Source organism: Natrix helvetica (assembly GCF_964273705.1).
Source record: "Natrix helvetica genome assembly, chromosome: 2".
Taxonomy (NCBI): domain Eukaryota; kingdom Metazoa; phylum Chordata; class Lepidosauria; order Squamata; family Natricidae; genus Natrix; species Natrix helvetica.
In genome coordinates, this window is record NC_138552.1 from 62,542,054 (window position 1) to 62,563,922 (window position 21,869).

Sequence of the window (21,869 nt, forward strand, 5' to 3'; positions counted from 1 at the left end):
AGAGAGATCAGAAGAGATAAGAGACCCTGTAAAATTCAAACATTTCAAAGAAGAAATTATTTAAATGACGTGCAGATTAAGGATCATGATAGCTGAGAAAAGACAAGGGATGAAAGCTAAAGCCTCTGGCAATAAGATTTATGATAAATCAACACAGACTTTCAACATCAAGCAGGAAATGATTAAATAGTTCAATAATGTAAAAAAGTAAAGAATAATGTAGAAAAAAGAGCAAATGATAAGAAAGTAGAGATAGCCTTAGAAAGATTTTAAAAAATCATGAGAGGTTTCAGCCAAGTTAGGACTTCTTAGGAAGAAACATGAAAGGAATTGGATAGAAGCAAGTGAGGTTAATAGAAGTTGGAAAGATAATACTCAAATATTTTTTACAAACAGGATTGCAGAATAATAGAAACATTTCTTGCGGAGGAATATATTCAGGAACTGACTTCCCTAGAAGTGAAGGACAAGAGACATTAAACCAGCTGTCAAAAGGAATAGCACCAGACATAGATGAAATTCCTACTGAATTGTTTAAAGCTACAGAAGAAACAGATAAGGTACTAAGAGTTTTACTTCATATACAGAACACTATGAGGCCCGGAGATTGGAAAATATAATTGCAAACAAAATAACTGAATCACTCTATTAATGAGTTCAACTAGCTGAAATGGGACAGATAGTAAAGTTAATTAGATAATTTAAGATATCTCGCTTCATCACAGTATAACTATGACTAGAAGTCTTGCCAGAATGTGAAATATATATTACTGTGTTTCCACGAAAATAAGACCAGGTCTTCTTTTCTTTTGGGCTCCAAAATAAGCACTAGGGCTTATTTTCAGGGGAAGTTCATACAAGCCGCACTTCTAACAGATCTGTGGTTCAAGGAAAACTAACACACACTCACACAATGGAACTGCCCAGCATGGAAGGGGTCCAAGATATACATACCCAGCACCCTCTGTCTGGATATAGTCAGCCACTGTCACAACACCCATGTGTACATTGTTTTCCATGTACAGGAAACTTCTTGTTGCTGCTGGTGGGGGGGGGAGGGAGGAGGCTATGTGGTACGCTAGGGCTGCAGTTATGAGGCAGGAGGTGGAACTGCCTCACACACCCTGCACCAGTTTACCTCAGGGCCCCTGCTGCCAGGCCAGCCATGCCCCAACACCTGCCTCGCCTTGTAGAGGTGGCTCTAGCAGCCCTATCCAGCAAGATCCTGTATGACCACTGGCCCACTTCTTTTGTTTGTTCGCGGTCACAATGGAGCAGGAGGCCGAGCAACACACTGGTGCTGTGACCATGAGGCGAGGCAGGGGGTAGAGCTGCTCCACATGCCACACACTGACTTACCTCAGGGCCTCCGCAGCCAGGCCATCCACGCCCAGACACATACCTCACCTTCTGGCCACAACAACAACACCAGCACATCACTTGGCCTCCTGCTTCGCTGCGGCTCTTGAGCAAGCAGAAAAAGTAGGCCTGCATACACCACCTGCTGCACATGGCTGTTGGTGCTGCCACCATGTGGCAGGTGTTGGGGTTTGGATGGCCTAGCTGCGGAAGCCCTGAAGTAAGCCTTTGCAAGGTGCATGAGGTGGCTCCCCACCCACCCACCCCTGCCTCATGGATACAGCACTGCAAGCAACCAGATGGAATGGGCAGCCAGCTGGCTCCGCAGGCTCTTAAGTAGGGCTTATTTTGGGTGTAGGGCTTATATTATGTGCACACGTAAAACATGTCTTATTTTCAGGATAGGTCTTATTTTCAGAGAAACAGGGTAGTTATGCCAGAACATCCAACTATTTCTCAGATGAACCTTTATACTGACCAAGAAGCCACTGTAAGAACTACATGTGGAAAAAATAGTTGTTCAGAATTGGGAAGCAAGTATGAAAAGGATACACATTGCTCTATTTAAATCATACAGACAATCTATAGAAGAATAGAAAGGCTAGACACTTGGAAACAAACCTGGAAGTTTGAAAAATTTGATATGTGCATAAAATGCTGACTTTGTTTGCCGAAAGTAAGGAGACTTTATAAGATGCACTACTTAACAGAGAGGCACACAATATCCTACTAACCCCATCCAGATTTTATTTTGCTTGAAGCCTGGAATAAGATGGAATAAGAACAAGATGTTGGCGCGCTTAGATGCTGCGGCTTTGAGCTCCTAGTACCACAGTAGAGTTGGGCAAAAACTAGTCTATACCTGCAGGGAGTTATTAAAGATTAATCAATTTCGTTGTATTTAAGTACAATGACAATAAAGATTATACTTACTTAATAACTAAAATATTTCTCATTTTAGTTCTATCAAATTGTTCCTCGCCTAAAATTATTTTGTGGAACGTCTAGAATGTGGTGGCTTGTTCTGGACTCAAAATAACATTGGACAATAAATGAGAAGTGGAAAAAATGGGTTAATGTAGTAAGAAAAAATATAGTAAGAAAACAAAGGGCATATCAATCCATATACATTGTGAACATACAACTAAAAGCTGAAAGAACTGAAGGTAGGAGTTTAGGGTCAAGAATAAGGATGGACAGTATTCTACAGAAATAAAGAATAGATTAACCCTAGCAGGATGGCAATGGCAAATTGACACCATGAAGAATAAAGATATATACATGTTTTTTTTACCAGCAGAAATGTAAAGCAATTAATCCTGGACATTAAGTTAGAGTGAAAAAATGAGGATTTCAGATTTGGAGACAATTTTAAGAATGCTGTGGACTACAAAAAAACCCCCAAACAGTTCTGGACTAAATAAAATCTAATGTCTCCCTTGAAACAATGATTAGCATAGAATACTTTGGACAAGTGGTATGATGGACTAGGACGAGGAAAAAAATCCCTACATTTGGCAACACTGAACAAAGTAGAAAAAGGAAAAAATACCAATTAGGTGGAAGGATATCATTAGGAAATGTCTTTGGACAAGCTATGGATTATTACCTGGCACAAGTCAAGATGGAAGATATTTGCCCCTACTTATACCAGGGGCTGAACCAAATTGACACCTAATTAACATCACCGGAACCAAACGGGACATATAAGGGAGTAAGACAGTTCAAAAATGTTGATTTCTTCTTTGGTGAACCAAAAATTTCCAGTGGACAAGCTTATTCAAAAGTGCAAATCTACCATTCCACCCTAAAATGTAATTTCCTTACAGTTAAGGTCATTCCAGAATTTTACTAATCCAGCATGTAACTGAACGCATGGAGGAAGTCATATTGGATGCAGAAGAGGGCCATAGAGGCAGCACCATCCCTTTCTGCTCTTCAGAGGTTCAGCTGGAGATTTCAAGTCAAAATTACTTGTTTGAACATGAGCGTGAAAAAAACATAATTGTGCACTGCATGGGAAGCTGTAGTAACATTTCAGATCAGTATGAGTAGAGCTTCCCTTCAAACATTCACGTTACCCAAGTTGGGGGGAATAAGAAATGGTATCTTCCTACTCTATCCAATTTGAAAGTTTTTACAGGCATCTTGCTTCACAGACCTCCCAGGCCTATAACAGAAGCAATGTTTGAATGACTGATACCAATGTACTTACTCTCTAAATCTTCGGCTATGGATTTTGGGAAAGCTGGATTTCAACTGTGATGGAGCAATGGAGTTTTGCACGGAGCCACTAGATTCTGTACATTTCAAGTCCACTTCTGAATTACTCTGCGTCAGAAGTACCGGGTACTCTGCAACTTCTTTTACAACTTCTAAGTAAAAGGAAGTTGAATACACAAATGATTATTTTTTTAATAGATAAGAAGCCTTAGAAGTATTATTGACTAATTTAAGGAATTATTAAAGTGAAACTGGCATGAAAAGTGACAGGCCACATAAGGAGAGATTACAGAAATGAAAACCATAGAACAGGACGTCTTACATATTTCTATTTAACGTTTAAGTAATCTTTGTACATAAAGCAAATAGTTAACATTTAAAATAATCACATCATCATCCTTCAAAGGGAATATGTTTCATATTTATAAATACAGGTAGTCCTGGACTAAATGACCATAATGGAACCCAAAATTTCTGTTGCTGTGAGACATTTATATGAGTTTCCCCCCATTTTCCTTTATTTTATGTTCTCATTGCATTTTCCTTTATTTTATGTTCTCATTGCATTTTATATTTAATTTATTGTTAAACTTTATATATTTCTTGAGAATGAAGAATAAGTGATACATACACATATACTAAATGTATATAATATGATATATCTCTATATATGTGTGTATAGTTATAGATTTTAAATGTATAACTAATTTTAAATGTAACTATGTTATAGTTCTCATTATATTTACATTAAAAATTTGATTAAAGCATAAAATAGAAATACTATCTCTTCTTCGCATTTTCAAGTCCCTTGGGTTATATGAGAAGCTAATTCTTTACTGTTCCTGTTTTAAATTGAACGGTGCCTTTTGCATGTAGAAAATCTGGCAATCCTAGAGGCCAATTTAAGATATAAGCCTGGTGTAATGAAGACCAACCTTGTCCATTGTAGGTTTTAACTATCTACAAAAGGCTCAAAGGTGGCAATTATATCTGCAAAAGGAAGATGAGAATTTTTAAACAAGATTTTTTGTGTGCACACTGTAGGAAAAAGCAATATCTAGGCTTATGTGCAGAAGCAGCTGTACCACAAACAAGCCAAACCAATTATTCATTAACACATTAAAAAAAAAAAAACATTCCCTACAAGCACCTGGACCTGACTCGTTGTCCATGAACCCTGCACCTTCTCTGGGGGCTTTACAAAATTGCTCGTCATCAGGAACAGATTCTGCATTCTGCTCAACAGCATCAGCTTTCTTCGGTGTAGCCATCTGTTCTAAAACGTGTTGCTGTTTTCGCTGTTCTCTCTCCTTCAAAATAATCTTAAAAAGAAAATACTTGCATTAGGCTCTCCCTAAATAAGGTTAACTGGATCCTAAAATGTTGGCAGGCAAAATTTAACTACATTAAGATCCTTTTTGTCTGACTTTCCAAGAAAGGTAGTAAGGCAAGTGAATAGATTTTAAATATGTGAAAATACTGAATTCCTGTTCACGTCTCAATGGGATGGGTTGAAATGAATGCCTTTAATAATGTAGGCTTTTAAGAGAGTCCCATTAGGTCAGATTTTATTCATGTTGACCCCCCATGGGCCAAAAATCTAAAGGGTCACTTGTCCAAATCCCTGAGGAAGGACAACACCTCTTTCTTGGCAGCTAAGAAGCATGGGAGAAATTGGCTAGACATTTTTCCCTTTTCCTTTTGTGGAATTTTCTTGGGAGCCATGACTAACTGTGAAGAAAGAAACAGGAATCTAAGCTCAAATTGTGAATGAAATCTTCCAGAATGCAGAAAAGAATCTGACTTATGCAGACTTCAATGTGCATTAATATCCAGAAAGAATAGTATTTGGATTTGACTTGATTTTGAGCAGGCACTAAGTAAGCCTCATTCAATTTTTTCAAAGCTAGTCTTTCTTCTAATACTTCATTAACATTTTGTAATAAGCCATCGTGTCTTTGTTAATACTTCTTTTTTGAGCCTTATTTTTTTAAAAAAACCAACATCTCTCATGCTTTCTTTACTACTACTGTATATTCTTAAGAAACTTTCAGTGCTATTTTAAACAGATACGCCACTTTATGTCTTATGTAGATTACAATGTGGTAACATGCATCAGAAGGCCTTGGTCTTTACAGACTGAAAAAAACCAGGTATTAGTTTAAATGCCCATAAATTCCTTCAATTGCAAAAAAGGGAGGACATTTTCATTCTTTTGGCCTGTTACAATCCTGTTTAAGAAAAAGAAAACAAAATGGTGGCAGCACACACTAAACAGAAGACTATTTGTTACATCACCTTGAGCTGTTCTATTGGTAGAGGCAGACCTGGTGGTGTAGTTTTAGAGGAGTAGAAGGGCTGTTACACATCTCTGACAAGCAGTTGCTAATTGCAACATTTAAATTAATAGATAAATCCTATGAGAAAACTATGGCATTATATTAACATGAAGAAGCATCTTTCTAATGTTAAATTAAAAGGTAGCTCACAGGAGGGTACTAATGTTATGCTATTGTGTCAAAATAAGGTAGCTTATAGATTTGATGTTCCTGATCATTTCAATAGTCTGTTCCCAAAAAACTCTTTCAGCAATTCTACCTTAACAGTGAATTCACTCAAATTCTATCTTACCCACATCCCTACACATTGGCATCCTTCAGTCTCAAAAGACTATGGTATCATGCTCTGAAAAGAGGTCCTAATGCAGCATCTGGTGTGGCTGAAAAGTCCAATTTGGGAATGGCAATCCCTTCCACACTGAAGGCAGATACATTCTGTCCCCTGCCAACATCCCTAAGGATTAATGTATTAGTACTTAGTATGTTTCTTATAGCAACAGTTTGAAGAATTTCATATAAGGCTGAAGCATCCATAACAGTGTTTCTCAACTATGGCAGCTTTAAGACATGTCAACATCAATTACCAGAATTCTCCAGCCAGCCTGGGGAATTCTGGGAGCTGAAGCTCACACATCTTCAAGTTGTCACAGTTGAGAAATGTTGGTAGGGCAAAGGAGTAACAGTTACACTATACTGTACTTGGAGTGGTTAGGTAATGTACCTTTTTTAGTGATGTTGGCTTCTTTGGCTTTGGGACTTCTCTCTGCTTCCCCTTCTTGACCAATGGAGAACTAGAGTCCAAGGGGTTGTGTGGAGTATTTTTCTGAATTGACGGTGAAGCCTTTGTCATTCTGGGAGGTTCCTTTGTGGACAATGTTACTCCACTACCAACTGAAACAAATATAAATATATAAATGTAATCTGATGGAGGCTTTAAATCTGAAGCCATTACTTACATTTGAGTGTAATTCAGGTTTAGCAGTGATCTCATCACATGAACTCAAGAATGTATAACACAACATCTTCCTTTCTTTATGTAGCAATACAATACATAAGCCTTCCCTTGGGAATATGGTAGTTTTTTAGAAAAGTAAACTGCTGCCAATTTCTTCTGTCCTGTTATTATCAATTTTAGCTAAAAGTAATTAGTTGTTTATATCACTGCTATTTTTTTAATGATAAAATACTATGGTTTGTTCTCTCTCTTATACCTTCATTTTATCTTATTATTGCAAATAAACCAGTTTGGTGTTTAACACTAAATGTTTAAATTACATTTAAGAAGTCATGAAACTTCATTGAAATTCAGTTAAGTCATTACCACCTTGCATTTCAAAGTCTGACCACATTTATTGTACTATATTGCGTGATATATTCAGACTGCTTCCATAAACTTTTGTGGAGCAGTCTGCTTTATCTTTCATATCCATCCAGTGTTTAAGACTGTCAAACTAATGGTAGATTACCCACAAATCATGATAATCATAATTTATTATTATTTGAATGGTGGAAATATTATCAAAGCCATCTATACTTGGGACTTACTTATGATATAAAAAGTGGACCATTTAGGCTGAAAAACATTAAAGCTATGCACTATATCCCCATAGTGGTTTTGATAGATTATACCTGCCCCACATAATGGATGCAGAGGTTTACTTCAAATCAAACAAACTATTGAAGAAGAAAAACATGCATTGGCTGATTACGTAAAATACAGCCAAGAACAAGCATTGATGCAAATTAAAAATTGAAACTTATGTATAGGACAACAAAGTAAATATTGAAATAATGTAATAAAAACAAGGACAAAATACTGGTAAGAAAAAGCATTACATGGAAAAACGTGATGCATATGACAGTCGATACAAGCTAAAGAACTGGCAGCTTTGACTTGGACATTGTTATGAACAGATAATATAATAATATCCTTTCTCTGAATTCTTTCTTTCTATTCCTTCTATTGAAGTCTTTCAATAATTACCTCACCTTAGAAGATATGAAGTACAAAATAGAAAGAGTGTGATAGATTTGAATGTCATCATCTAGAGAAACAGTATCAAAAGCATACCTGAAAGCACCAGAGGTTTAAATGATTGCTTTAATTTTTCTGCATGCTGTTTTTCTTCCAAAACTGCCAGCATATCCCCTAAATCAAGCTGCACAGGAATCTGACTCTTTTTTCTATTTTTCTTAGATGACAGAGTATCCTGTAAAGAAGTACAAAATAAAAACAAAAAACCACAGATTTTCTCCCATTCCAAATTTTATCTAAGAAATAAAATATGAACATATAAATATGAACAATAAAATATGGACATATACCTGTCCAGCAATATTTGTATAACTCACAAGCAAGTTAGTGTAACACAGAACAAACAAATTTACCTGCATTTTCTTTTTTTCTATTGGAGCCGGTGGATCCAGTTTGCCTGTTTTTCTTGTTGATAATACATCTGGCATAGGTATTAATTCCTTCGGAGGAGAATGGCCATGAGACTCAAATGAGAGCTTTGTGATTACCTTGGAAAACAAATACAATGAAAACGCTAAGAAGGATGAAAAACTATGGCTCAGTTCAGTAATCTAAACACAAGTAGTCTTTATTTAGGAATTGACTTGTTTCACAACAGTTTGTAGATAAAATGGTGATGAAAAAGAAACTTTGCAACCAGTCCTTTTGTTTACAACCTTTGCAGGTCTATAAAGAAGAGGAAAACTGAAGTAAGAACATACACATTGTTGCTGTTTCACTTAATAACCATGTTGCTTAATGACTAAGTTGCCGTGTACAAAACAAGGACTACTTGTAGATTTTAATTTACTGATCTAAGTTCTTATGCGGTAACAGCCTTCAAACTTCATGAGTTAACAGGATTCTAGTTACTAACTCCAAAATTATGACGACATGCTTGGATTCAAGTGATATTCCTGCTTCAGTTCTTTAGTTTCACATCTCTCTGTGTGCCATATGTGATAAGATTGTCCATCCCATTGTGCATGCATGGGGATTTTGTCATCAACAAAGAACTTTGGGTCCAAGCAATTATCAAAGATTTTCTAATGTGTGTAGAGCAGCTATTCTTAATACATTGGGAGCCATGAAGCAGTTTTGAGACCACAAGGCTGTGATGATGAACCAATGGCACGTGTGCCAGAGGTGGCACACAGAGCCCTCTCAGTGAGCACACGCGCCACCACCAGCTGCTTTTCCGAGTTCTGGCTCGCACATGCGCGCTGGCCAGTTGGTCTTCACGCCGGCGTGCATGCACATGTTGGAAACCGGAAGAGAGCACCTGGCCGGTGCGCATGGACCAGCTGTCTGGCACGCATGTGCATGATGGAACCTGGAAGAGCAGCTGGCCGCCATGCACATATGCACTGGCCAGCTGTTCTCTTCCGGGTTCCACTGTTCCGGTGTGCGCACGCACATACTCCAGTTTCGGCACTCAGTACTTACCTATTCACAAAAATTGCCAACCATAAAAATTAGCAAGACACTCTTTTATGAAAATGCAAACCAGCAAGGATATTTTTCCAAGATTATTTTTTAATGCTGCAGCTCTCTATTATTTTTATTTTCTAAGAAACCCTATGAGGAGTGTTTGCAGAGTTCAAGAATTTTGGTTAAGAAAGGTGATATTGATATTTTGTATAATATCACCTTCCTGTTCATTGGATTGCAGGAGAACTGGTGGAGGCAAAGGAAATTTCTGACAGTGTATCTTCCTCCTATTTTTATTCCTAATTCCTTTATTATGACTGATATCATTTATCATTAGACTGATAAATGAAGTCCACTGCATTTATTTTTCATGATATTTAATTGACTTGAGCAAAGTGCTCATGACCGAAATTCGAAATGAAAGGAATAAACCCCAGCCATTAAAAAATGATGTTAAATTTACTTAACATTGAATCACCTTTTTCTTTTTTTTGTATGCCATTTTTTTCTTTTTTGTTATTAGTACTGGACATATGTTTTTGTTTTGTTTCGTTTGTTTTTCTGTTTTGTATTTTACCTTTTATGATAAAACAAATACATAAAAAATAAAAATAATGAATACTCATTTAAAAGTGAAAATAGAGACAAATAATAATTCTTACTTTAGTCTTCTCAATAATAGGTGTTAAACAAGGAATATTTTCAGTTGCCTGTTTATGTTTTCTGTCAAAAGCAGCTGCTAAATCTGGGAATTCTTCAACATCCTACGTAAATCAAAGTAGATTGTTTGAGTAGATCTGGGTAGGAAACAATTTATTTATTTACAAATACAATTTAGAGACTGCCTAACTCCTGAGATTTTTAAATAACACATTTACAATTAAAACAAGAACACTACCAACTCCCAGAAAATCACATATAAACAAAAGACTCATCTAAAAGAAGCTTAGCCATTGATCTGCCCCAAGTTTTGGTAGACAGCTAGGCCTAATAGCTCCCTGAATATCACCAGGATAGAAGCTACTTGGATTTTCTTTCTCAAGGCAACACAGCCTTTTCTAATCACGCTGCAAATATTGGTTATATGCTTTCTTATCATTTTTAAGTGGGAAATACAAAAGAAAATGTGTAATGCACAGAAAAACTCCATAATACAGCCACCGAAGCTCAAACTGAAGTTCAAAGGACTATTCTGATAGAACTGATTGATACAGTTCTATCCTACAGTGACATTGGCCTCCAAAGATTATTTAGCTCTGGTTTAAGCTATATTACATTTTCCCCAGAAGCAAACCTTCCTTTTCTCTCTCTCTCATTATAGTATTATGCCAGGTTCTAGATTCTGAGTAGTTTTCCTTCTTTTTATGTGAAGTGGTTAAAAAGATAAGCAACATCTGTCTTATGTAAAGAAACAACATTTCTAATTTTGATATAATTTTGTAACTAGGTTGACGTAATAACTAAGACTCTCCAATTTCTGAGTCTGAATTCTCAGGATTGCATCATGCATCTTTCATATATCCAATAAGCATATTGGTTTAGTAACTAAATGAATATGGAACATATATTTTCAATAGTCTTGTGTGATTAATTATGAAGGATAAAGTTTTTGAACTCTAAAGCAGAATATAAATACAAAAGCACATGAGCTAGCCACCATTTTCAAAAGCTATTATTTATTTATTAAACTTATGTGTCACCCCTCTCAAAAGAAACCCCAATGAGAGATTTAAGAATGTACAGTTGAAATCAGTTGACGTAAGTGATAAAGCAATCTATTTCTAATGTAATATTACAATTACACTCCAAGATGAATTTTAAGTAGGTTTTACTAAACCAAGGGCATCAAGCAAAGCCAATCTCTTGTGTCCTCTACTTTTACTGTGTGTATGTGTCTCTATTTGTTTATTTCACATTCAGGGAGGAAAACAAATCCCTAATGTTGTTGAAGATATTATAAAGTTTTTAGTGGAAACAGTACTAATCCAAGTTATAAACTTAAAGAAAATTATTATACACTATATCAGTTTAACACTTAAAAATATTTTCTACTTAGTAGTAGAATGTGTAACATTTATAAGAAGTTTGTGATTTTCTCCACATGAACTATCATTATTGCACATGGCATTAAAAAGTAAAATAAAAAGGGCAAAGCTTTATTTTTAAATAGGACCTAACATTTTAAATAATTAAGGGAAGAAATTTATACTAAAGCCTGGAATTTAGGCTTAATTTTTATTCTACATAAAATAAAATTTATATTATTTTTGATTGTCGTGTGAAGTCTACATTATAATTATTTTTATTTCTTTAAATTATACTGTACTATAATTCCTGCACAAACACATAATAATTAATTGAGTCAGATAATTAGCTTTAGCACCTGAATTCTTGGAGGGTCTTGAACTAAAATCCTCTGGATAGGAAGTTTCTCTACTTCACTGCATGGTCTGGCTTTCTTTTTTTTCCTTTTTTTCTTTTTTTTATTTGCCGTTTCTTCAAGGTTACTTGCATTTTCTCTTCTTTCTGATTTCTGTATAAGTAGAAGTAAATATTTCTTAGGAGAGATAGAAAACAAAGCCAAGAATGTATTGCAGAGTGTGATCCTTTTATTTATTGGTTTATTGTTATCGTGAGTTGCCCGGAGACATTTAAGATGGGCGGTCATATAAATCTTTTAAATAAATAAACATAGATAAAATAATGAATATAACTACAAGAGGTATGTGGTGAAAATCAATGAAAGTTGATCAGGAGAGTCAGTATGCATAGAAAAAGAAAGAAAAACGTGGGTTACTTAATCTCATATATTCATTTTTATACCACTTGTATTAAAAATATTCTAAAGGAATAGATTTTATTAATGCAAGGCAAGAATACTATCCATGTGTTTTGATTTTTATCATAATTATCATTCTTCCTGTTACGAATCCATGAATTTAAATATTTTATACTGCCGGTTCACTAAAGTTTTGCTTGGAAACTGATCTTCATACCTTGTAATCCTCAGGAGCATTATCTGTTTTTTTACTTCCAGAATGATTGCTTGCCAGAATTGAAGCTGGAACTGGAACAACTATTTTGGGAGTTTGGGAAAGCACAGTGGCCCAAGATAAGGGTATTTCGGTGAAAAGGCCTGGATTTGCCTGAGGAACTGAGAACAGACAGAATATTTTATTCAAACCAATACCAAAGTAACCTAAGAGTTGAAATCAGGGGTCTTTGATGCTCTCGGAGTTTGGTTATTTTCTTGCCTGAGGAACTGCGCACATAATGTATTATTAAACTAATATCAGAGTAAACTAAGAGTTGACCTCACATGGAATCGTGATTTCTATTTTATGTGTAAAATGAAAACAGGAGATCCTCAATTATTACTGTATATGTTGAAACAGACTAATTACATGTATGGATATTTTATACACAAAATGAATGGATTTAAGCACATGTATTTATAAAGTAAGAACTGGAATGTGAATTAATGCTTTAAATTCTAAAGTAGAAGGATACAGCATCAACATGAAGCCAGGTCATATTATGCTGGATAGTGCTTACCTCCAGGATCTGATGAAGAACTTAAAGGTCTTGTTGTGAAATGCTTTTTCCGACATACTTCACCCTATAGTAAATATTAACACCTTTAGTTGAAAATATATACAACTTAGTGTAATTTAAAAATAATTTATCATATGCACCTTTACTTAGAGTCAATCAGAAAATAAAGCCTCACCATGATAATAAATTAAATAATAGTTCATAATAAAATAAATTAAAACTGTTCCAGAATAGCTTCAGTTGTTGCAGAAAATATCTTGCTTCATTAAAGGAATTCTTCAGGATCCAGTGTGTAATTTATGTACAATGAAAAATCCATATTTAGTTACGTTCAATTATAAATTACAAGAGCCACTGAAAATAAAATACGAATACATACATACATACATACATACATACATACATACATACATACATACATGGTTTTTTTAAGCTATACGAATGCATTCAAGGCATTGATCTCACTGTGAGACAACTACAAAATTATTACAGAGCGGAATAAACCAACCCATACAAAAATTATTATATATACAAGTGTAAAGATATATTGATTTTTAGTTGCCAACCCAACTGTTTCTCTTTATAAATATAAATCGAACTAAGTTTTTGCTTTCCCCCCAAAAAGGATATTTTATACATAATGTATAAAATGATCAGGTCATTTTAAGAAGACTTAGAGGAACATTTTTGGTAACTAAGAATTCAGTTCCAAATTTACTCTAACATGCAATGGAATTGACATTATTGATGGGAGATATATTTTTATTCATTTTTCCTTAATAGAGATTGGCAGTTGTACTGATCAGCAAATAGTTTCGTATCAACACCTCTATGTTCAACATCTCAAACACTATCCAGTGGCTAACCTCTTTGGTTATGTTTGAAATTGCAAGTTTTCCTGGAGGTGTCAGAGGCAGCTTATCTCCTTCTGCTGAGACCACTGGCCCCCATGCATGCTTTTGAAGATCCAGGAGATTGTTACTTTCTAGGTCTTGGAGTTTTGGGAAATCTGACAAGGTCATTTCAAAGGCAGGTTCTGGTAGATGCTCAGCGTTTGGAATTTGCTTGAACTTCCCATTCATAACTTTAATAGGCCTATCTAATTTAAAACAAAATGTAAACACTAATGGTTACCTTTTTCAATAGCCATAATCAGTTTACTATTTTAAAGTTATTATGTTTAGGCCAAATCCTGAAACAAATTATTATGTAAAAAAACTCAAAGCTGCTGCATTCTACCACCCTGTATACTATCTTGATTTTCATCTCTTTCCCCAGCTAAGCCAGCCAATGATTATGTCCGCATTAAGCATGCTCAATTCTAATTAGGTTGTTTCCCTTCATCCCCCTCCCATTTGATTTAAGTGTCAAATTTGTAGATGCACACAACTGTGCCCTGTTCCAGCTACATCCAAAATCTGATTTTTTTTCTCAGACTTCTACGGGAACTTCATTTCAATAGAGAGAACATTTCAGAATAATTTCTCTGTGTGGATGGGAAAGTGCTGCATTTTAACAATCTTTAAATATACTGTTTAATAATATATGTAATCTAAAAATGATCTCACTGTGTATTCTGGCCTCTTTTTTTTCAATCATGTGAGTCAGTGTACCAGATTTAATAGGATTCCTGCTATGCAGAGGAATATAAGCGGAATTTTCGGTTGATCTGCAGGTAAAATCACTTCTATTAGGCCTTTTATCCTCCAGTCTAGTTTCATTATTTTTCAGTTGTCTCTGTACAAAATAACAAAGAAAAACAATGCATATTTCAAGTTGATTTTTCTAAATTATTTCCCTGTTTATTCCATTTATACTATTTACATTTATTCAAATATTCAACAGTTATTAAAATAAAACAAGCAAAACAAAATGAGCATTGAAGAAAAAATACAAGTTATGGCTAAAGAAAAGACACTGACAAGAGAGTATATTTCTTCCTGGGATTAATGCAGAAGAAGGCCTTTTTGCATATATCTAACAATTGGTTCTCAGACAGAGAAGGCACACAGATGAGCCTCTTCTTCACATCCTAATATTCAGACATGTTCATATAGGAAAGATGATTTCTCAGTATTCCTCTAAACATTAAAAATTGTTAATATTAACTACTTCATTTCTGCTAAGAAAACAAATTGCAGTAATACAGATCTAGCTATATATAATTCAAATACTATTTGCAGTTCAGCTCCTGCATTTTGTATTAACTGAGGCTTTGAGGCTTTTTTCAAGGATAACCCTATGCGCAAGTAGTCCTTGACTTACAACCATTCATTTAAGCAACTTTTCGAAGTTACGACGATACTAAAAAAAAGTGACTTCTGATTGGGGCACACACTTATAACCATCACAACATCCCCAAGGTTATGCACCATATTTTTCGGAGTATAAGACGCACTTTTTTTCCTCAAAAGAGGCTGAAAATCTGGGTGCGTCTTAATACACCGAATACAGCATTTTTTGCCTCCCGAAGCCCCGCCCTTTCACCAAAATGGCCGTGCATAGCTTGTAGCAGGCTTTTAGAGAGCACCTGGGGGCTGGGGTGGGCAGAAATGAGCAAAAAATTGGCGTTTTTTGCCCCCCCCCCATGCCCAGCAGCACTCTATAAGCCTCCATAAGGCTATGCATGCAATTTTTTTGATGAAAAATGGGCCCGTTTTAGCGAAAAACGGGCTGGTTTTTGCTCATTTTTGCCCCCCTCCCGAACACTCTGCAAGCCCCCCCAAGGCTATTCATGCCTCTTTTTGGGGGGGGGGGAAATGGGCCATTATTGGGAGGTTTGCAGAGTGCAAAAACCTTTTTCTGCTCTTTAACTGATTGATGAGAATTACATTGATCATTACATTGATCAAGTGCTGTGCCAGCAGAAACATCTAGCTATCTACTGTATTTCTCTCTCTCTCTATTTCTCTCTCTCTATCCCTCTACCTACCTACCTACACACACTCTCTCTCTCTCCTTATCTACCTACTGTATTTCTCTCTCTCTCTATTTCTCTCTCCCTTTATCTACCTACCTACCTACCTAACTACTCTCTCTCTCTCCCTATCTACTGTATTTCTCTATTTCTATTTCTTTCTATATATATCCCTCTACCTACCTACACACACACACACTCTCTCTCTATCCATTTATCTATCTACCTACCTAACTACTCTCTCTCTCCCCAAACCTACCTACTGTATTTGTCTCTCTTTATCTCCCTCTCTATCCCTATATCTACCTATCTACTTTTTTAAAAATTTGCCTCTTCAAAACTTGGTGCGTCTTATACTCTGAAAAATACGGTAGTCAAAATTTGGGTGCTTGGCAACTTGCATGCATTTTATGATAGCTGTGATGTCCCAGGTTCATGTTATCTCCATTTGAAACCTTCCTAGGGAACTTCCAACAAGCAAAGTCAGTGAGGGATGTATTTAAAAACTGGGGTGATTTACTTAATAGCTGTGGCTAATGTAAAATTGAATGCCAGTCACTTACCAATTTCCCTGCTTGGCAATGGAAGTTCTGATCCCAAACTTTTGGCTATAAGTCGAGGACTATCTATAGCAGGGATTTCCAACCTTGGCAATTTTAACACTTGTGGACTTCAACTCCCAGAATTCCTCAGCTAGCGAAGAGTTGAGGTCCACAAGTCTTAAAGTTGCCAAGGTTGGAAACCCCTGATTTATAGTGCTTTTTATAATAGATGCATTGAAATACAAAGCATGGACAATGGTTACCACATCTGATTTGTCTTAGGAAAGGTCACAGCTGAAACAGTGGATCTAATTGTGTAATCACAGTTGTTACTTGTGAACCCAATGACAGCTAAGGATAAAAAAGCATGCTGGAATGCGGACCACAGGTTCTCATTTTGGCAGTGTTCAACAGTATTAACACCTTATTTGGAAATGAACAGCAAGAGGTGAAATTACAGAAAGAACTGAAAATAGGTGTCTAAGCTGTTATCACTTACCCTGGATAAAGTAGCACATTCTTTTCTGATCAAAGAAGGTGGTGGGGTGTACTCTCTACCCTGTTTACTATAAATGTTCTGACTCTGGAAGCTGGAAACTGCATGTGTTCTTGGTGTGGCAGTAAGAGAATATGGAGAATTGGTGTATTCCTCAAGAGAAGTACATCCTGTAGTATTTTGAGATGCACACTGAGAAAGACAGGTGGAGGTATCCCATGGTACTTCTTCAATATATAGCTGTTGTCTTAAACAGAATAAGCATATTGATTTTTAGCAGAACAGGTTACTCAAGCATATCAACATTCTATAGTAGGAGAATAATCCCACTCTAGAGGTATGTTTTTATTTTATATCATAGTATGTTTGATATTCAAATGAAACAAATTATGAAACAATTGTTATAATGCAGAAACATGGCTTTCTAAACATGTCACAAATCACTTGGTTTATTTTGCTAAGAATTTTTTGAGAAGAAATAAACATAAAAAGACATGGGATACGGAATGAAAGCTGATTTACAAAATTCAAAAATACACGTGTAGATGTAGAATTTCTTCCATAAATTGCAAGCAGTACTATACCAAGAAAGGATAGCTGGAAAATATTTCAGTTCTAAATGCTAATGCTAGATATTTAGATTTCTGATCAACATATAACATAACATTATAATAAATATCACAAGTTGTGAAAGTATCAACATTTATCTGTATATTTTTGAAAATAAATTATTTTATATAAATATGATTTCCCCTTTAATGATTAAATGGTAAGCTATATTTTGTTCCAACACAAAACAATCTAACAAAAAAAGGAACTGGTATCTCAAAGTTTTTTTTCTTTATCTTTTAATTATCGTCTTTTTTTCCCATTTAAACTCTGTTCTTATTCTTAGTATTCCATAGATAATAAAAGTAAGACATTTAGGGTTGAGAAAAAGCCCCAAGTCACTCATCAACTTTGAAGTGTCTCATAAGAAATACACTAAATATTATAGTCTAAAATATTAAAGGAACATTTCAATGATATCATTCAGAATTATTGTTGAAATGGGGAGCCATATACATTGCTTAAATAAATAACCAATAAATGTAATTCACCAAACTTAAAAAATTAAATTCAAGATCTTGGGAAGTTAAGTTTCCTCAAAAATGAGACATAAAGGGTACATACTTATTCACTGATGGCTCCTGAATATATGGATAGCATGTCGTATAATATCCAGGAAAGACAGATGCTTCTGAGGGTTCTGACCATGCCACTGTTACTGCTGCAAATTTGGGGACAAATGGTTTGACCTCTGCTGATAACTTGATACCCTGCTTTACAAAATAAGTTTTGATTACATATACTTTCAGATTATCCACAATCAATTCAAATGTTATGCATATACATGAGAACAAATATGATTCTTCTGCTCTTCAAACAAGAATGAAGACATTAAAATACCAACTGTATATTCTCTAATTACAATCAGCAGCAAAGATAGTATAGGCAGTAGAGACACATATTTTTTTCTATCTTTGCTATTAAATTAAGTTAAAAGACTTTCTATAGGTTTTAGGAAGTTTCTCCCTTTCTGCAATCTCTCTTCTTTTGCAGGAATCTCCCTACTATCCTTTTACCCCCGTTACAGTTTTGCATTACAAGTTTAAATGTCAGATGTAATTTAAAGTAGAAGTTTGTGAAAGAGAAAAAAACATCTTATTTCACATTCCTAGCTTATGTATCTATGTCTATGTGTGTATGCATGTTTGTATATGTAGAGAGAAAGACAATATCAGCAGCTAAGGTGCTGGACAAGAAGTAGGGAGACAAGATTCTAATCCTTCCTTAAGAACATAAATTGCTAGGTGACTTTGGGCTACTCACTCTTTTTCACCCTACTTAGGGGAGTTAAAAAAAATAACTACCAATTCGTACTAGATTACCACTGTAAATTATAATCAGTAACATTCAGTGAAAAAGACTTTAATCTGCAATTGATTGGTTTGAGCTGAAAATTATAATATGCATATACACTGTGGTATGTTTGCATTGGCTCTATGTTAACTTTCATTTATAAAGTTGCAACCAAACAGCAGCAAGTTATTCAGATAGCAGTTAAATGCCCTTTCACTGTGCACCCTCTAGTGGTTATTTCTAGAAACATTGCAGGAAACTTAAATGTTTCGGTCAAGAATATGAATTATTTATTTTTGCAATTAGTGCAGTCATAATCTGGCAAATTTATACTGATTGCTTGCAAGTGCAGATGTAATCAGAAAGTGAAATATACACATTAAATCACATCACAAAAATATTAAGCTAAAGTATGATTGAATAATTTTTACATTTCTGACAATTTGAATACATTGAAATAATTACATATTTTGAAAATTTTGCAATTTTGCATCACATATTTTTCAGCCATTAGCTAATCATAATTATCATTTTGATGAAATAAATAATTCATAAATTAAAAACAGAAAAGAACATATACTATACAACCTTAGCCAAAGTGTGAGTGTGTGTGTGTGGGGGGGGTGGTAAAGCCAATTTCCAACCAAGTGAAATATTAAATATTAGTACTTGCAATTCCCATTGTTCTATACCATGTAATGAGCCAAGACACTGGATTCAGTTATTTTAAGCTTCTACAACATTCCCAATCATATTGTTCAAGTAAATTCATTTATTCTCTTTGAAATCACAGTATATACCGTTAAGGTGCTTGTATATGTTCTATTAAGCCATATGGAACTGCACACTTGTTGGTTCTTTCTCCAAGTGGAATAACTGTGGTTCATTTTGAATGTATAATGTTATCCACAAAATATTCTTAGCACTGCTAACCACCGAGGATGTAAATAAATTTAAATAATAACTCTCTTTGACTAGTAGTGTCAGACAATATGGCAAAATTAAAGTAGATAATACTTTTTCCTGGATGCACTTTGCTCTCAGAAGAAATGCTACTAAATGCAGATAAGCATAGTCACTAAGAAGAAATACTAATGACCTATTGCTTCATCTAGTTTTAATTTGGCTACCAATATTATTTTAAATAACCTTCTATATATATGTAAAGATCATTACTTGCTGTCATCTGTTTGTGATAGTTATCTTCTGCAGTTTTGCCAATGTTACTCTTATTCCAGTGTTCATTATTGTCAGACACACAAATTTGGTCATAAGTAGAAGCATTGGTCAATTTTTTTTATCTGTTATATTTGTAATCACATTGCACATTGTAATTTGTAAGAAAAGAAGTACCCACTACATAAGGAGTGTTTCTTATAGATCAAATAATAATAAGAAAAGTCCAATTTCAGGCTTCCTATCATTCTCTCTCCCTGCCCCTTTAAATAGTTGTGTCAATATTTTCAATTAGACTAGGTTAAAATTCTGGAAGAAGACAACGGCAAACCATTTGTATATTAACATGAAGAAAATGGTATTGTTGCACATTATATAATTCCTGGGTATACGGTTAATTTCAGGAAGCTGTTTTGTTTATTTTAATTCAGCTTATTTGAAATCATTTATATTTACAAATAAAATTACAATACTGTTTTGTATTGTAAGGTACCTTATGTTATCTCAGATAAGTCTTGAAAGTCAGATAATAAATATATTCAGTGAGTAAAATGTTCCTTTTATTGGAAAAAGTTTCCTGAACTTTAGTTTTTTGTGGGAAGTTTTGGCATTAAAATATGATGTTTTTGAAAAACGAACAGAGAGAAATGGCAACCCTTTCTCAGTTTAGAGAACAGAATTAGGTGCAAAAGGAAATACACTATTGAAAAACAATTCCATAGGCAAGATTCATCTTAATTTTAGCCACCTTGAAAGCGGAATGGAATCTATCAATGTCCTGTAATGATAATGCTTACAGTATATTTGCTACGTTTGAACGTATTTGCTACGTTCAAAGAATATTTTAACAGTAAACCATGGTTAACAAACACGCTAGTTTGTATTAAAATAACTTGAACTAAAACGAAAATAACCACACTATGTTTTAATGTGACGCATTTTGTTTGGCTTCGGACTTTCCGCTACAGTTCGTTAACTACAATTTAGCGGGTTGTGAAAACACACTCGAAATGTGCCTTTTCTAAGGGCCTTTGGCTGCGGCCGCCAGATCTCTGCTTGTATTTGCTTTTCCTTCGGCAGAGGAGGAAGGACTCCCCACCTGAACTGAACCGACTGTCATCTTACACCTTCACTTCGAGGCTCCCGTCGTAAAGCAAGCGACGTGGTTTACCAAGAAGAAACCTGTCAGAGGCTTCCTTTTCTTTCTCTTTACCGGGATCGCGGGCGGGGGAGTGGGAGTTCTCGCTGCCGGTTACATAACAACGGCCAAGGCGACTTAAAAGAAAAGCCGGTCTTTATTTTTAGTGCTCCGCAGACCCAGCCTGACCGCCGTTTCCCCGCTTACCTCATTGCCCGCTCCCCGTTCTGAAGTCATGGCGGGGAGAAAAGCAAAGGTCAATGCCTTGCTAACGGCGACTTCCACCCTACCCTCCACCACAAACCCCGCTGGCGCGCACAAAAGCCGTCATGGAAGCGACGCCGGAGCCTCCGGGGATCACGGCCAATCAGCAGCGGTGTAGATGTCACATGACAGTCGCCATGACGCCAGAGGCAAAGAGAAGCTTGCAGGCGGAAGTATTCGACGGTTCTCCCGAGGAAGTCGCGCCGGGTCGCGGTTGCGCGGGAGGGAAGCCGCATCCAGCTGCACAGGCAGAGCAGGCCATCGTGAGAGCTTTTGGTACGCAATCTCCGAGAGGAAGTGACAAAAATCTTGGCTACAATACACCGCTATTCTCCAATTTTTCTGGAACTTCGCGTCAGTAGACTTTTTTTCCTTTCAAAATTAAATCACATAAGACCTTATACATCTGAATTGCCCTGGGAAGCTCCTCTTTCATTTGACACTTGATATTTAGCAAGCCTATACTACTATGTATAAGATCTCATGTATAGCTACGTTTGATTTTTCTAAGCA

General features: G+C 35.6%; 1 protein-coding gene across 7 annotated transcripts in view; it reads right to left on the reverse strand.

Annotated features, from left to right (window-relative positions):
• The window catches only part of SECISBP2 (SECIS binding protein 2), a 32,266-nt gene extending 10,806 nt beyond the window's left edge, over nt 1–21,460 (reverse strand). For 2 of the 7 annotated variants that reach the window (XR_014174435.1, XM_081942009.1), the window contains exons 1-14: nt 21,300–21,460; nt 18,050–18,198; nt 16,880–17,123; nt 14,490–14,658; nt 13,788–14,020; nt 12,922–12,985; nt 12,363–12,520; nt 11,750–11,899; nt 10,029–10,130; nt 8,310–8,444; nt 7,993–8,131; nt 6,643–6,812; nt 4,733–4,904; nt 3,575–3,734 (exon numbers count right to left, since the gene is read on the reverse strand). Coding sequence is in view for 6 of the 7 variants with exons in the window: in XM_081942009.1 (XP_081798135.1) it covers nt 3,575–3,734; nt 4,733–4,904; nt 6,643–6,812; nt 7,993–8,131; nt 8,310–8,444; nt 10,029–10,130; nt 11,750–11,899; nt 12,363–12,520; nt 12,922–12,985; nt 13,788–14,020; nt 14,490–14,658; nt 16,880–17,123; nt 18,050–18,198; nt 21,300–21,329 (2,075 nt within the window). In the remaining variant the exon portion in view is untranslated. Of the gene's footprint in view, nt 1–3,574; nt 3,735–4,732; nt 4,905–6,642; nt 6,813–7,992; nt 8,132–8,309; nt 8,445–10,028; nt 10,131–11,749; nt 11,900–12,362; nt 12,521–12,921; nt 12,986–13,787; nt 14,021–14,489; nt 14,659–16,879; nt 17,124–18,049; nt 18,199–21,053; nt 21,195–21,299 lie in introns of those variants that run through there. The other 5 variants (XM_081942013.1, XM_081942011.1, XM_081942014.1 and 2 more) reach the window with 5 other exon arrangements.
• Nucleotides 21,461–21,869: the final 409 nt, after the last annotated feature.